Here is a 16,558-nt window from a genome sequence, read left to right as displayed (position 1 = left end):
ATATGATTTGTGTGCACAAATATGCTTTCTGCACAGGCATCCTGGTGGCTAAGGCAGCCACACCCCATGGCATCTTTAGATCAGCAAAGCAGAAGCCAGAATGGCAAAGATATCCAAAGGCTCCAAAAGAGAGGTAAAGGCACCAATGCATTGAAAAAAGATGCAAAACAGCACCAAGAAGTAGATGAACAACCCAAAGCATCATGAAGGTGGAACAAAGCATCAAAGGTGGCCGAAAAACACCCCAAATCAGCTGACTGACAATAGAGGATCAAAGCAGTAAAAAGAGTGGCATGAAGACTAAAGAACCATGAGAGGTGCAAAGCAGTCACCCATGGAGACAAGAACAGCCCAAGTCTCCAAACAAGGGCAAGGAGTATCAAAAAATTAGCACAAAGCCATGGTAGAAAAAAGCCTGAAGAAATCCCTGGAGGAGGCCTGATGTAGTTTTCCTACTACTTCATTTAGGGAAAGGACTAGAATTCAGGCCTGGAGTTGGACTTACACTTTTCTTTGATATAATCCATTGAATTTTAAATTCTACATGAGACCAGTAGTCAGTAAGAACCACAAGGGGAGGGAGTTTGAAGGAAAAGTCCAAAGGGGCATGAAGCTGTCAAAGGTAAGGTCCATGTAAATCATCGGCTCAGCGTGGCAAGGCAAATAATCAGAAAGTCCCATGAGAGAATATGAAAAGAAACTTGAAGACTGCAGGAGCAGAGGCAGAAACACCCATCACCCAAAGACAACAAGGGAGTCTTGGACTGGCAGAAGCCTTAGCCCAAGAGGTAGAGTGTGCGGCGCGACAAACAGGAGAGAGGCATCCAAACCCCCAAGAGGTAATGTGCAGTGTGGCAAATGGCACTGAGGCACCAAAACCCTGAAGGCATAAAGTCTAGGAGCTTTCTCTTCTTCTGTAACCCTTTTTAAGGGAGCCGGCCGCCCGAAGCAGGCTTCTTCTCTGCTGCTTCTACTTCAGGTCGCCAGCTAGTCCGAGGGCTAAGTCCCCATTTCTGAACCCTGGGCCTGACCCTGGCTCATGTCCCTGCCAGGGTTTCACCCTAACTCTGCTAATTTAGTGAACTTTCTACTGTTTATGACTTTGGCTGAGTCTGGACTGCCTGCATTTCTTCTTTACCAGATGAAGCGAAAGTCCAGCTTCCTCACTTTCTGAAAACAAATTCAGTGGGCTGAGCTGACAGTTAATCTTTTCTCTTGTTGTTGTACACTCCCAGGAAATCACATCCAGTGACTTTGTTGCTGCTCAAGGTCAGAGCACATTTTCTCCTTGCCTTTCTCAGTGTGTGGGAGGGAGGGTGCTTTGCGTAACAGTTATTTAAGCGTTTTCAGGAATTATAGCTTATTCAGCTATGATGTCATTATTTGTGCTGACACCATTTCTTTTTATGTTTAAAAATTAGTTTCCTCTTTGGACAGTTTTATTATTGGCCTCTGAATATATTTTTAAAGCTATTTTTCAATTTGAGGTCTTTCAGTCCCAACATTTGTTTGAACAAATCCTCTTCTGAAAGCTGCTATTGGGTGAAAATATGTTATGCAATTTGATAAAGGGAAATCCAAAACACTAGGGGTGAATTGAATCCAAATTTCTATAGTTCACAACAGGGAGAGAAGGACTGCCCTACACTAAATGCATTTACACTCATAGGGTCATTTCCCTTTTTAAATGGCCTTGAATGGCCTTTAAGGCAGCCTCTGCATTACGAACTGCCCCATAACATTTCTGACCTGGTGGTCACTACAGCTCTTGCTTCTCTTTCCCTCAGGACTGGGCAGCGTTTTTCTGCTCTTTCTATTGTGAGAAGTGTTTAAAATCATAAGAGGTCTAGAACGGGTAGATGTGAATCGGTTATTTACTCTTTCGGATAGTAGAAAGACTAGGGGGCACTCCATGAAGTTAGCATGGGGCACATTTAAAACTAATCGGAGAAAGTTCTTTTTCACTCAACGCACAATTAAACTCTGGAATTTGTTGCCAGAGGATGTGGTTAGTGCAGTTAGTATAGCTGTGTTTAAAAAAGGATTGGATAAGTTCTTGGAGGAGAAGTCCATTACCTGCTATTAAGTTCACTTAGAGAATAGCCACTGCCATTAGCAATGGTTACATGGGATAGACTTAGTTTTTGGGTACTTGCCAGGTTCTTATGGCCTGGATTGGCCTCTGTTGGAAACAGGATGCTGGGCTTGATGGACCCTTGGTCTGACCCAGCATGGCATGTTCTTATGTTCTTAAGTCTTTTCTTCTTTCTGTTAGCTTTGGGAAATGTGCACAGCACAGACTCAGGCTTTTGGAGGTTTTCTGCCAGTGTATTTTTTCTGCGTGCAGATTTAGTCTAACGTTCTGACTGTCTCACAATCACCTGGACTCTGCATCTTTTCCACACATAGCATTCTCGCCTGCTCCCCAGCTGCCTCACAATTAAAGCCTTTCATTGGTGCTTCTGAAATTCTGAGATCTCTGTCCCGACACTTTGAAGTCGCTTTAATTGACTGAATAAGCTCAGCATTTGTTTTGGGCAGAAGACAGCGGGGAAGTTGTTGGGTATGAAAGATGGGGGTCTTTGACTGCACGTGGACTTAGCCACGTCCATTTATAACCACATCTCGCTGCTCTGCACTGGAAGCTGGCCACCAGTATGGAGGAGCCAAACTCTTTGCAAATCCTGTTAATAGTTAATTCAGTAGGGATTAAAGGTTTAACTAGTGCTGAATTTAAGTAAATTAATCAGTCCTGCATTTCAGCTACCAAGTTCCAGAGAAGCTCAGCTGCTTGGTAAGATTTTACATTTTGTGGCAATTCTTCCCTGTATTTGAATGTAATATCTACCTTCTGATTGCTAATGAGAAACAGAACAAAGCTGCAGCAGTGTGAGTTAGAGAACTGTGTGCTAAGGAATGTGTTTCCTAGGACATAAGAACTACTGAAGGATACAAGAAGCCTCTGAGTACATAATCTGTACAAATAGGGGTGCCAATTAGCTCCACGACCCAGTGCTGGCTTTACCCCACTGTAAGTATGGGTAAGCAATTCTGATCTCTAAGAAAAGCAGAACTATCAATACACAGCCATATCATTCTGTCTTGAAAAAAGGAGCCAGCAGTCAACCTTATGTCCAAAATATGTCTCTTATTCCATAAAAGACACAAATATATTCTTTATGTGGTTAATTATGATGCAAGAAGACCTGAGGACAAGTGAGTACAAACTTCTGATTGCTTAACAGTTCTGTGTATGGGGTAATCCAGGGGAAGGTGAAAGGATCCAGCGCATCTGTAGCCATGTTTCACAACACTATATAATTTACAGTAATTCACCATGAATGTACTGAATAATCGGCTTTGGTATAGTCTCTTCGTAGCCTGTAAATAATAGGGAAAATTTCCTCTGCTCTGAATGCTGCCGGTGAACAGAGGAATTGTGGGAGTAGGAGCTCAATGTACATAGGACTGACAGAGACACTGGGGAACTGCTATCATACGATCTCTCTTTAGATATAGTTAAATGCAGATCACACAGACAAAAATGACTTTAAACTGCCTGTATCATCTGATAATAAGGAGGTTGTTGGTACATATAAAAATAAAAATAAACCTACTTACATTTACATTTATTGGATTTATGAATCACTCAAAACAAAATAGGCCTGAGTGATGAACCTAGGAAACATGCATAATCATAAAATTAACAAAATTAGACAAAGTTAAAAAAGAAAAACAGACATAAAATCATAAAATATATTTCAGTCTCAGCGTGAAATAAAACAAAATACAATGACATCATAGAATAAGTAATAAAAACAAAACAAAACAAATAAAATATAAAATATCTATATATAAATGCCAGAAGTTTGAATAATAAGACTGGAGTGTTAAAATATATGGCATTAAAGGACAATATAGACATAATAGACACCTGGAGAAAGGAAGATAACCAAAGGCACACTGTGATACAGGCTACAAATAATATCAACGTGGCAGGGCAGGAAACAAACCTCACTCTGAAATCCTTGTGGGCAGAAAGTCTGAGGTTAAAAGGAACGAGGATGGCAGTGGGGATAGGTTACCATCTGCCTAGCCAGGGTGGGGAAATAGATGGTACAAAGCTAACAGAGATTAGACTGCTGGCTAGTAAAATGGGCAATACAATAATAATGGGAGAATTCAATTACCCAAGTACTGATTTGGGTAAATGACACATCAGGACATGAAAGACAGGTAAAGGCTCCAGATGCCATCATTAACTGCCTCACAGGGGGAACCGCTTTTGATCTAATTCTCAGTATCTAGTGCAGCAGTGATCAAAATGTAATTAAACTTGACATAATCACTGGAGGACGGATATTAAGGAAAACTACTGAAGTAGCATTTAAATATAAAAAGGGAGAATATGGTAAAATGAGGAAATATGTTAGGAAAAAACTAAAAAGAACAATTCACAAGTTAAAGACTTGCAGGAAGCAGGGGTAGTTTAAAAATTGCCACCCATGAGGCACAGACAGAATAAAAAGGTAGAAAGAAGTCCAAATGACTGCCAGTGTGGTTTAATGGAGAGGGGAAAGAGGAAATCAAGGCCAAAAGGACATCTTTCTAAAAATTGAAAGCAGCAAAACTGAAGAAAATAGGGAAGAGTTAGATATAAAAATGTAAGTAGCTTGCCATAAAAGTAAGAGAACAATAATACATTTCTTAAAATATATTCAAAGTAAAAAGTGGGGCTGCAAGATGATAGAGGGGTAAAAGAGGTGCTTAGGGGTGAGAAGGACAGAGCAGAAAGTTAAAGGAATTCTCTGCCTCTGTCTTTCCTGAGGAGAATGTCAGCTCCATACCCATCCTGGAAATGGTAATAACTTAGCAACTCAATAAAATCAATGTGGAATAGATCAGACTGACAGACTGACCAATCACTGCAACTGGATGGTAGTCACCCCTGAGTTCCGAAGAAACGCAAACATGAAATTGTAAGCCTGTTTCTGGTGATTTGCAATCTATCATTTAAAATAGCCGTGCTTCCAGATGACTGGCCAGTGTGATGCAATTTTTTAAAAAGAGTGCAAAGGTGATCTAGTAAACACTGGACTGGTAAATCTGTTATCGGTCTGGGCAAAAGGGCAGAAGCTATTCTTAAAAACAGAATTACTAACCTCATAGATATGCATGGTTTAATGAGGGAGAGTCAACATGATTTTTGCAAAGGGAAGTCTCGCCTTTCCAATTTACTAGATTCTGTTTTTACATGTAAATAATCATGTAGATAAAGATGAGCCAGTTCACTTAGTGTTTTTTGTATTTTCAGAAGGCATTTGATAATGTCCCTCATAAGACAGCCCTCTTATGAGGGACATTATCTGGAGAAAGGAACAACAAGTGAGGTGACCTTATTTTTAGATGACACAAAATTGTTTTGGGTATTTAAAACAATAGCAGACTGTGAAAAAAATGCAGAAGGACCTTGTGAGACTGGGAGACTGGGCATTTAAAAGGGAGATACAATTTAATGTAGACAACTATAAACACATGCTGCTGAGTTCTGCACTAGGAGTCATCACCCAGGAAAAGGATCTCATAATTCTTGAGGGAAAAACCTTGAAATAATTGTCTCAGTGTGTGGTAGCAGTCAAAAGAGCAAATAGAATGTTAGAAATTATTTGGAAACGAATAGCCAACAAAACTGAGAATATCATTATGCCTTTGCATAGATCCTTGAGTATCGTGTGCAGTTCTGGTCACCCCATCTCAAATGGAAAAGTTCCCTTATGAAGAAAGGCTAAACAGATTTGGGCTCTTTAAACTAAAAACAGTTGTTCCTGTTGTCTCTTCTTTAAACTAAACTGGGCTGATGGAATCAGTTGCCAAAGTTGTGTCAAAGGCAACTAACATAGTGGGATTCAAAAGAGGATTGGACAATTACATGAAGGAAAGTTCCAGAAACTGATCTTAGCCAGGTAGACTTGGGAAAGCCAGGAGTGAGATACAAGAAATAAATCAATTATTGGGGATCTGCCGGGTACTTGTGACTTGGACTGGCCACTGTCAGAGACAGGACGCTGGGCTTGATGGACCTTGCTCTGACCAGCATGGCATTTCTTAGGTTCTTATGTTCTTAGGCTGAATGCCAAAGCAATGCATTTTCTGCTGCTTTCCAGTAGCCTAATATGGTATTAACATGTATCCCTTTGAAATGATACTCCATATTTTAAGTTTATTTTAAGTTTTTAAGACTGTTTCATTGATTTTAATTTGAGTGTTTTAATTTGGTTTATTGCTACAAAATGTTATGATTGCAGTGTATTAATTTGTATTTGCACACCACTTTGATTAGATTTGTTCAGAAGGGGGTATATACGTATTTTAAAATAAAAAGTCTTTTCTCAAGCCAGATAACAGTGATATTTTTGAGGAACAATGTGGAAGACAGATTACATTTGTTTAAAACAAGTGGGTAAAATGCAATGAATAAGACCATTTTCATATCACGGACCCCAAAACAAATTGAGGGTACCCACAAATTTAAAAAAAAAAATTAATCTCATTTATTCATGTTTGCCATTCAAGTCTATAGTACATTGGAAACTGCTGTTCAGAGAAAGCTGCAGGCTCTAACTGGTAACTATAGCAACCAACCCTTGCCTGTGTGGCATAGCAGCCAGGAAGGTACCATGGCGGGATGACTAATGAAATAGACAGGCCGGAGAAGCAATCAAGATGAAGCATTTTTTAAGCTAGCCATCTGGATCAAGTGACACTGACATCCTCCCACTGATAGGTCTGCGCATGTGCAAAAAAACATCCACTAGCTTTGTTGGATTTTGCAGAGAAAATGGGGTAGATTTTTTAAAAAGCGCGTTGCGCGTACTTTTGTTTGCGCACCAGGCGCAAACAAAAGTACGCTGGATTTTATAAGATACGCGCGGCTACGCGCGTATCTTATAAAATCCTGGATCGGCACGCACAAGGCTGCCGATTTTGGGCAGCTGGCGCGCGCCGAGCTGCACAGCCTGTCACCGTTCCCTCAGAGGCCGCTCCGGCCATACGGCGCCGGCCATACGGTGTATGGCCGGCGCCATTTTCCGTACGGAAAAATGATTCGCGTTAGGAGATCGTTCCGGACCCCCGCTGGACTTTTGGCAAGTCTTGTGGGGGTCAGGAGGCCCCCCCAAGCTGGCCAAAAGTCCCTGGGGGTCCAGCGGGGGTCCAGGAGCGATCTCCTATGCTCCTGATGTCGGGGGATAAAAAAACAAAATTGCGCCGGCGCTACCTTTGACCTGTCATATGACAGGTCAAAGGTAGCGCCGGCGCCATTTCTACAATGCACGGAGGACCGAGAGTAAAAGATCACACCGGGACCCTTCCTCTGGACCCCAGGTAATTTAAGGCATTTTGGGGGGGTTCGGGTGGGTGGGGGATTTATTTTAAAGGGTCAGGGTGGGTTTTAGGGTTGTTTTAGTGTGCCGGTTTTCCCGCCCTCCCCCTTCCCCTCCCCCTTCCCCCGATTTACGATTTTTTAACGATAAATCGGGGGAATTGTTATTGTATCGCGGCTCTAACGATTTTTGACGATTTAAAATATATCGGACGATATTTTAAATTGTCAAAAAACGATTCACATCCCTACCGCAGACCATTGCTCTCATCTCCAGTCCGGCCTGAGTGAAAACTTATGACCCAGCATGGTGGGGGCTGCCCCTCACACCCTGCCACGAGCTATGGCAGGTTGCTGCCAGCAAACCCCTCATGGTTGGACACTGCCACTGGTCTTACCCTCCTTAGATGCATGCACGCATCTCCTGGATGAACTTAAAGGGGACGCGGCGGGAAAAATCCCACCTGATGACATCACTAGCATGGGCCTTAAAAGGCAACTTCATCCTCTTCAGCCTGCCTCGGCAATAGGTTGGCTATCCTGGTAGTGCTAGTTACCTCAGCATGTTCCTGCAATCCTGGTTTGCTCCTTGTTCCTGCATTCCTGGTCCTAGTCTTGTCAATGCAGGTCTGTGGTTCCTAGTTTCTTGTCTTAGTTTCTTCATAGTCTTCTTATGGGCAGTCTTCAGTCCCTTGTTTTCAGTGTCTTCCTCCATTTGTGCCTTTCTGCCCTGCTTTTCCCTCAGACAGATCCTTGGCTTGACCCTGGCTTGGAACCTTGACTCTGACTGAACTCTGCCGGCCACTGACCACGGCCTGAACTCTGACTCTGTTGATCGCTGCCTGCCTTTGACTTCATCTGTATCTACCTTCCCAGAATCCTGGCCTGTGACTCAACTTCCTCTATGAATCTTCACCTCAACAGAAAAGACTCACACCTAAGTCCTGTGGCCCCAGCACCCAAGGGATCAACCTAAAGGGAACATCGGCTGGTATAGGTGAAGATCCAGTTGGGCCTTTGCCACAGCCAGTTCCACCAGTCAATGGTGGGGGACCTGCAAGGCTCTCGCTGCAGGTTGCATCACCTACACCTAGGCCCAAGTGTCCATGCCTGCAACAGATGTGGATTGGCTGAGAAGATATGTCATCAAAAATGTTATGAATGAAGAACTTTATTATCTGAGATTTATATACCACCAAATGCCAAGGCACAAGACAGTTTACAATCAGTAACATACATATTAAAATGAAGAGCAATTAAAAATACAACAAAATAAGACAACATATTAAAACACAATTATAAAATATATCTAATAAGAAAATAAATATATGCTTACAATGAGTTAAAACACAAACTGTTAGCAGTTGTTTTGATAAGCTGTTTTGCAACTTGCAAATTTTTAAGCCAATTGAAATTGGTTTTGCCAAAATCTTTTGTGCTTGGCTTATTTTGCATTGTTTTTCTCTGCATACATAGCCCATAGGATGGCAGAGGCTGCATTTCAAATGTGTCAGTGAAGTGCAAACCCATAAATTTAGCAATAGAGATGGTTGTTAAAGATGTCAGTGTATGTGAGTATTTGTTCAGTTAATGACAAGATTTTGCTTTTATAAAACTCTGAAAATATCTCTGATATAGCCAGTGGGGAAAAGACTGGATTTTGTAATTTCATGGACTCTGTATAGTTAACAGGACTAAGACGGATTTTGACTAAGGAGCATGAGACTGAATTTACGCACATGTAGAGACTTCCTGGTGTCTCTACCAGATGGCTCTAGGCTAGTTCCCAGTCCTTCGGGAGACAGCTGCAAAGAGACACCGTTCGGTCAGCACCTCCCCTATGGGATGGCTGGAATAGGACGTTCCTGACGCACAAAGGGAGGTGGGGGGTTAGAATTGGCAAGTGTGTGGCAGTGGTTTTGATTTCAAAGGAGAAGGAACTGTTTTACTGTGCTTGGCAAGCGTAACTCCTTTTTGGAGGATTGCTACTCCTGAGGGCACACAACTCATTTATCTTTTCTGGGGCTACTCCAGCTAACCATTGCATCCCACGCTGACTCTTAATCCCTGGGGGGGACTCTTTTTATGAGAGGAAGCTGTCGCTTATGCCCCAGATGATTAAAAAAAAAGGTTGCCAGTGTGCGTGTAGTCATTTGGTGCTTCCCAAGAGGTGAAAGGCTGTAATAACTCAGACAGGACCAGATCTGGGTGTTAAAGTTAAAAATAAGTCCCGTCGCCATGAAGATCCCGTTTCGGGTTATCAGCAAAAATCCTTATTTCAAAAAGACATGGAGAGAACAACAAACCATATCAACTTATCTTAAGTGTTCGCTTTGATCACAACCCCGACATGGCCATGTTTCGATGGCAACTCTGCTTCAGGGGGTTCTCCTTGAATTTTAAACACACTCTCGATTAACCAAATTTTATTTGCTTCCCGAATCCAACCACATCTCTTTCTTTTCGAACCTTTTCGACAGGACTTATTTTAAAAAAAAAAGACAAAATAAAAAAATAAACATTAAAGAATAATAAAATCAAAGTAAAAGTGGACCAAAGGGACACACAGCTTGTTGACCTTTTCAAGCTGTATCCATGAAGGTCCAACAAATTTAATAGTGAATTTCATTGAAAAGAATTAAAACGATACTGGGGAGTATTGTGTTGTTTTTTGGACATTTTGTGTAATTTCCTCAGATTTCCGAGGCAGTGGGGCTTTTTTTGTGTTCTGGAAAGTTAAATAAAGTCCATTTATCCAAATTGATGAGTATACATCTGATTGGTGTTACAAGATAGTTCTGGGTAGATAGGTGTCCTTGTCACAGACCATCGTGATTTTAACTCTCACAGCGGCTGTGTGGGAGTCCTAGTGGAGCTATCCCCAGATTTACTGCAAAACTCCTATCTTTAGATAACGTCCCCTACCTGCAGGGACATATCCAGTAAAGAAGAGATCCTTTAAATGCTGACTCTCGTAAATCTGAGGACCCTGCGTATACTTGAACACTTTATTTTTTGCACCTATTAATTCTTTTGATATGAATCACAGTCAATTTTAATTTGAATACCCATCAAGTAAGTGTAAGTGTACCTACCTCAAAGAGCTATGGTATCACACACACACACACACACACAAGACTTCACTTATGTCCTGGGCCTAGAATGTTTTCCTTCCCCCAGCAGAAAGGATCCAGCCCTTGGGAAATGAAGAAGGGGAGAGTGAATTAAGAGGTAGCCCCAAAATACAACTTCTTATGTGGCCCCTTGAGATTCAGCATATTCTCCAAAAAGGGGTTGCACACATAAATATTAAAAACAAGGTGAGTTTTAAGACTGATGATTATAGCAAGCCATTTAAGTGGCCAGTGCTCCTCTGTGGTTTTCTGAAGGTTTTCTCCTACCCACGAGTGACACTAATGATGATTAGTGAAGTATTTCTTCCTGATTTAGCAGTTTACATCACAGCCTCTATTTTTTGCTTAAACTGAATGCAGTAAGAAGCCTGTGGGTGCAATTGAGGAGGTGGGACTGCATTAAGGAGCCTCTATATGGTCTGGAGGCAGAAGGTATGGCCTGAGTTTGAACACATTCCATGCCCTACCTACCCTCCTCCAGAGGAAGGCTCAAAACACCTGCAGAGACTCAGTGCTTCCTGTTCCAGAATAAATCTAGCAACCTCCTCTGAGTATTGGCTAGCACGGGTTAGTCTCAGGGTCATCAACTGGTGCCAGAACTTGCTTGCCACCAGCTGATTGATCACCAGGGCCCTTCCACTGAGGGGCAGTGGCTTCAGCAGATCTATCCATGACCTCATATGCACAGCTACCTTGTCTTCCTGCTTCTGCCAATTGACAGAGACCATGGCCTCTGCAGTTAACAGATGGACTCCTTTTAGATTTTAGCAAATCCCATACGTCATGCCGGACTGTGAATGGCATTGTGGAGGTCCATATGCAAAAGGCACTTAAATGGATAATGTAATATTTCTCCATCTAAATGACTTACCCAGCAATAGTTACCCGGCTAGAATTTAGCTGGATAAAAATCGGGCATGTGATGAGCATTTCAAGGGAGGGTTTGAATTGTCCAGCTAATCTAGCTAAGGCCCTGTCAGGCCTGACTCTTCTAACCCACCCACCTGGACATACACATGCACACATTTACCCCTTTTTAAACATTTCAGTTGTGCTGGCATTTAACTCCAGTCCCTGCTGCCGATTTTTATATAAATATGGGATCCGGCCACCTCCCCGCCCCCCAACTGACAGTGGCAGTACTGGAAGCATAAAGTTTAATGTTAGCTTACACTTCCAGCACTGCCTCTGTCAGAGCAGTGCTGGAGGCAAAAGGAGCGGGGCAAAGTATCCCTCACTCCTGGCTCACATAGCAAAGATTTCAGGGGAGACTGGAAGGCTCATTTACATTTACATTTATTAAAATGTATAGATCGCCTAACACTAACAATAGGTCTAGGCGATATACAAAAAGAATACATAAAATTCAATAATAAAACAATATCATATACTAAAAAGAAAAAAAAACCTAAAAATATAACAATAAATGTAAAATTAAAATATACATTAAAATACAGAAGGTTAGGAAGATAATAAGAACATATTAAAACAAGTAAATAAAGTCATAAAAAACTTAAAATAGGCTAATTTGAACAAAAAGGTCTTAAGAAATTTTATGAAGTTTTTTACGGAGTCACACTGATGAAGCTCAAATGGCAAAGAGTACCATAGGGCTGGACCGGCAACTGAAAAAGAGCACTCTCGAGTAATATGTAGACATGCAACTTTTGGGGGTGGAACGTCTAGCAATCTGTGCTGGGATGAACGTAAATTTCTGGAGGGTTGGTAAAATTTTAAGATGGCATTGGCCCATGGACAGGTCTTATCGCTGATCAATTTAAAAATTGTCATGCCAATTTTGTATTTAATTCTTTTGCCAGTAGGTAGGTATCCAGTGTAACTCAATCGAAACTGGAGTAATATGGTCAAACTGCTTCAATCCTGCAATTAAGCGATCTGAGGAATTTAGCAACAGCTATAATGGTCAAAGTGTTATAAGCAGTAGGCCAAGGATTGGGAATATTGAGGCTTGTAAAACAGAGCGAAATTCAGGAGCATGAAAAAGTTTGTTAAGGCCAGCAAGGTCACGTAGTCTAAAAAAGCCTTGTGTAATAACTTGTTTAACTTGAGGACGAAAGGAGAGTGTATTGTCTAATATCGTACGAAGGCTTTTAACTTGGCTCTTAACTGTGAAATTTCAATTTTCCAGAGGAATAGTGTTTTTGACAAAAGTTGAATATGGACTAGAAATGGCAGGAAACTCTGTCTTAGACATGTTTTAAGAAAGCTTATTGTGTTTTGCCCAAGTTTTAATGGCAGAGAAACACATGTTAACGTGCTGAATGGTGTCCTACCAAGAAGAGCGAATGCATAAAACAAACTGTATATCATCTGTGTACAATTTGTGACAATCTGCCATGTTAGAAAGAATTCTGAAGATGGGAGCTCAATAAATATTGAACAAGACAGAGGAAAGTGCAGACCCCCGGGGAACACCAGTCTTGATATGAGAAACCGATGAAGTTTCATTTTTAAATTTGATGTGCTGAGAGTGATCGGGGAATGGGGAGGCAGATGGCCTGATTCATCACTGTGCGAGAGGCGGCCAGATCCCGTATTGATGTTAAAATCGGCAGGGGACTGGTACAACTTAAATCTTTTAAAAAGGTTTGTGTGTGTGTGTGTGGGGGGGGGGGGTTAGAAGAGTAATGGAGAAAGGGGATTAGGCTACTAATCATCCATCTTTTAGCTGAGGGCAGTGCTACCTGGTCGGATATCTTTTAAAGATATCTGGTTAAGTAGCAAGTTATCTGGCCACACATATGACAATATTCAAATATAGGCGTTTATGTTTTTAAGTTATTCGGCTACAGGAATCCGGAGAACTTTATATTTAGTGGGAAGTTTATCTACTAAAATCTGGAGCTCGGGGAGCCCAGAACATTTGACGGAGTTGATCTTGTCTGAAGATGCATCAGAGTATATCTGCTGGCATGTCTGCACCCGCACCAGATGGACGGGGTCTCCGGCTGAGAGGAGCAGATCACAAGCAGATGCTGAGTGAGTAAACTGCACCTCGGTTGCCCGGTGAGTTTGCTGGGTGACATTTGAAGGACAGGCTCAATGGCCAGGGCACACAGTTGCCTCAGAAAGGGCACCCTTGGTGTACCCTTTGCCTGAATGCCAGACCAAGAAGATGTTGTAAAACATGGTCCACCCCAGGATGTGTATGAGTGGTCAGAGTGAATCGCATCAGTTAGCAGAGGCTTAAGCCACCGTGAGGTCTCTTTGGCTATGATTTTATAATCTGTGCTGTGAAGCACGACTGGGCACTTGCTTCATATTGCGCACGCGGCTGCCTTCTTAGGTATGAGAGTTAAAACTCTCTGACAGCAGACAGTGGTTACTGCCTGTTCCTGAGGTATTCTTCTAAGGCCCGCAGCCTCATGTTTCTATCCAACACGATTGGGAATGTTTGCCCAAACTGCCTGCATGTGTGATTGATTCAGCGCTTTGGATCTATGAACACAGCGTAAAACTGAATGTCAGCAATAGGAAGGCTGACCCTAAGGGCAAAGAACTGACAGGAGCGCCGTCCAATTAGAGTGCCCTACACTTCACAGACCAATGCAACTTTATTTCCTGCTGTACTTTCTTTCCTGTCCCTGCGGAGATTTAGGAAAGAAGCCAGGGGAAGATTGTTTTTGTCTTTCCTCTTGGGGAAGATCTTTTGCCGGTTTCGAGCGAGCTGAATTGATTTTCAGCTCCCAGTAGGCAGCTGTGGAAGCCGGAAAGGGAGCTGGAAGGCTGAGTGGAAACAGGGACCGAACTTCTGTATTTTCTATCTGGGCAGTGAATCTCCAAAACGCCAGCTAGACAGCTGGCAGGGCTAGAATTGAAGATTTCTCCTTTCTAAAGACCTAGAGGAATCTGAAGTGCAGATCGGTGAGAGGTAGGAGAGTTTGAATGGCAAAGCAAAACTTGCTCTGCAGCTTTTGCTATGCACAGTGTGTCGAGCTGAAAGAGTCTGCAACGTAATACTTTAGCAGGAGCCTGGAAATAAATCACTGCAGCTCAGAGCCTCCAGGGAAAAGTGTGACTAAAACAAGGAAAGATCCCAGGGTTAGCCCATAAAGTTTACTCATGTTAGTTCTTCAGTGGATGGAAACTGTTTGAGCCGTTTCGTACTCTTGAAATCTGGTGCATCTATAAACATACTCAAAGGTGAGACCTGCTTTTCTTTGCTTCAGGTTATCTTAATTTCCGCGGAGACATGTTTAAATCGAGAGACTTTTTCTGAGAGCTGCAAAACTCAAAGATTACCTTGATTCATATTTCCTGTTCTTATTTTTAATGCTTTAATGGTTTATTCTGCGTTGCTTTATTTCTTTATGATCTGCTACCTCCATACCAAGTCTGTGTTTCCTGTTTGGGTAAGAACTATTTTTCTGGCACTTTGGGTGTCTTCTTGTCTGTTCTCTAAGATGAGGTGAGGAGGGAGTGTGAGGTTGGATGAATAAAAGCCGCATCGGTGAAGATTAAGATTCGGATTGCCAGCACCCAGGGCCGGTGGTAGCTTTGTTGCTGCCCTGTGTGGAAAAACTACTGTGCTGCCCCCCTCACCCACCCCAATTCTTCCAGCGCCTGTCCCTGCCCCATCAAATAAAGCCCAGCTCCATCCTGCAATCTGTATTCCCTAATCATGGGTTCTTTGGAAATCATGGTTAGGGAAGGGTATTAGGTACCCTAGGCAAACCTTACAGCCTTGCACACATGCCACCCCCCACACCCGCACTCACTCCCACACCCTTTACAGACACACACAATTAAATTGTGTGATTATAACAAATTCTACCTGAAAAGAAAGCACGGTCTTCTGAGGCAAACATATCACTCACAACCTGATTAGCAGGGAGGTTCATTCTGTCATGGTATGGAATACGCTGCACAGTCACCAAACTGCATTTTACATACATACAAGCATTCTATGGCCACTGAAGCAGGTATGTACCAGGATTACCAGGGAGGTTCATCCTGTCATGGTATGGAATACTCTGCACAGTCACCAAACTGCATTCTACATACATACAAGCATTCTATGGCCCCTGAAGCAGGTATGTACCAGGATTACCAGGGAGGTTCATCCTGTCATGGTATGGAATACTCTGCACAGTCACCAAACTGCATTCTACATACATACAAGCATTCTATGGCCCCTGAAGCAGGTATGTACCAGGATTAGCAGGGAGGTTCATTCTGTCATGGTATGGAATACTCTGCACAGTCACCAAACTGCATTCTACATACATACAAGCATTCTATGGCCCCTGAAGCAGGTATGTACCAGGATTAGCAGGGAGGTTCATTCTGTCATGGTATGGAATACTCTGCACAGTCACCAAACTGCATTCTACATACATACAAGCATTCTATGGCCCCTGAAGCAGGTATGTACCAGGATTACCAGGGAGGTTCATCCTGTCATGGTATGGAATACGCTGCACAGTCACCAAACTGCATTCTACATACATACAAGCATACTATGGCCCCTGAAGCAGGTATGTAACTCTGCTGAAACACCTGCACTGTTGGACTGCTCCCTACGTTCTTTCATCTATGGTATTATGGTGTAGTTTGCCATCTGTTGCTTGAAGCCTATATTATGCTAGCCAGATTTTGTTTTGAATGCCCCATTTGGTAAGCTGATTAAAACATTTTTTCTTTCTAATTCATGGACAATTTTAACATAATGCTTTATATGCATCAGAAATGTATTTTAAAAAATAGACTAAAAAGTGGGTGGCATATGATTATGTGTGTTGTTCTGCATGTAGTGAAAACTTTCACAATAAATAAGTTAATTGATTGTTGAGCATTATTTATGACAGCATCTTGTCTGGAACTATATAATACACAATACTATATATATTCATCTTTTTGGTTTAATGGCATTTTGTTAGATGAGAATCTGTTGTTCATTTTTTCTATTTATTTATTTATTTTGAATTCTTATATACCGATATTCCTGTAAAGTATACAGATCATACCTATGTTAAAGATATGTGATAAACCAACGCATTGGGAAACATGAACCTGAAAGTAA

The 16,558-nt window shown here is 42.0% G+C and overlaps 1 protein-coding gene across 10 annotated transcripts in view; it reads left to right on the top strand.

The window, feature by feature from the left end:
* The first annotated feature begins 664 nt into the window (after positions 1-664).
* LOC115074712 (glycine N-acyltransferase-like protein 2) overlaps positions 665-16,558 on the top strand; it is a 66,512-nt gene continuing 50,618 nt past the window's right edge. For 6 of the 10 annotated variants that reach the window (XM_029574463.1, XM_029574471.1, XM_029574462.1 and 3 more), the window contains exon 1: positions 665-839. In XM_029574463.1, coding sequence (XP_029430323.1) covers positions 680-839 — 160 coding nt within the window. In that variant the 5' untranslated portion in view covers positions 665-679. Of the gene's footprint in view, positions 840-2,722; positions 2,795-2,905; positions 3,032-14,118; positions 14,680-16,558 lie in introns of those variants that run through there. The other 4 variants (XM_029574465.1, XM_029574468.1, XM_029574467.1 and 1 more) reach the window with 4 other exon arrangements.

Source organism: Rhinatrema bivittatum, chromosome 13 (assembly GCF_901001135.1).
Source record: "Rhinatrema bivittatum chromosome 13, aRhiBiv1.1, whole genome shotgun sequence".
NCBI classification, from domain to species: Eukaryota; Metazoa; Chordata; class Amphibia; order Gymnophiona; family Rhinatrematidae; genus Rhinatrema; species Rhinatrema bivittatum.
The sequence above is the reverse complement of the archived record's forward strand: the minus strand, read 5'-3'. Positions and strand labels throughout refer to the sequence as shown.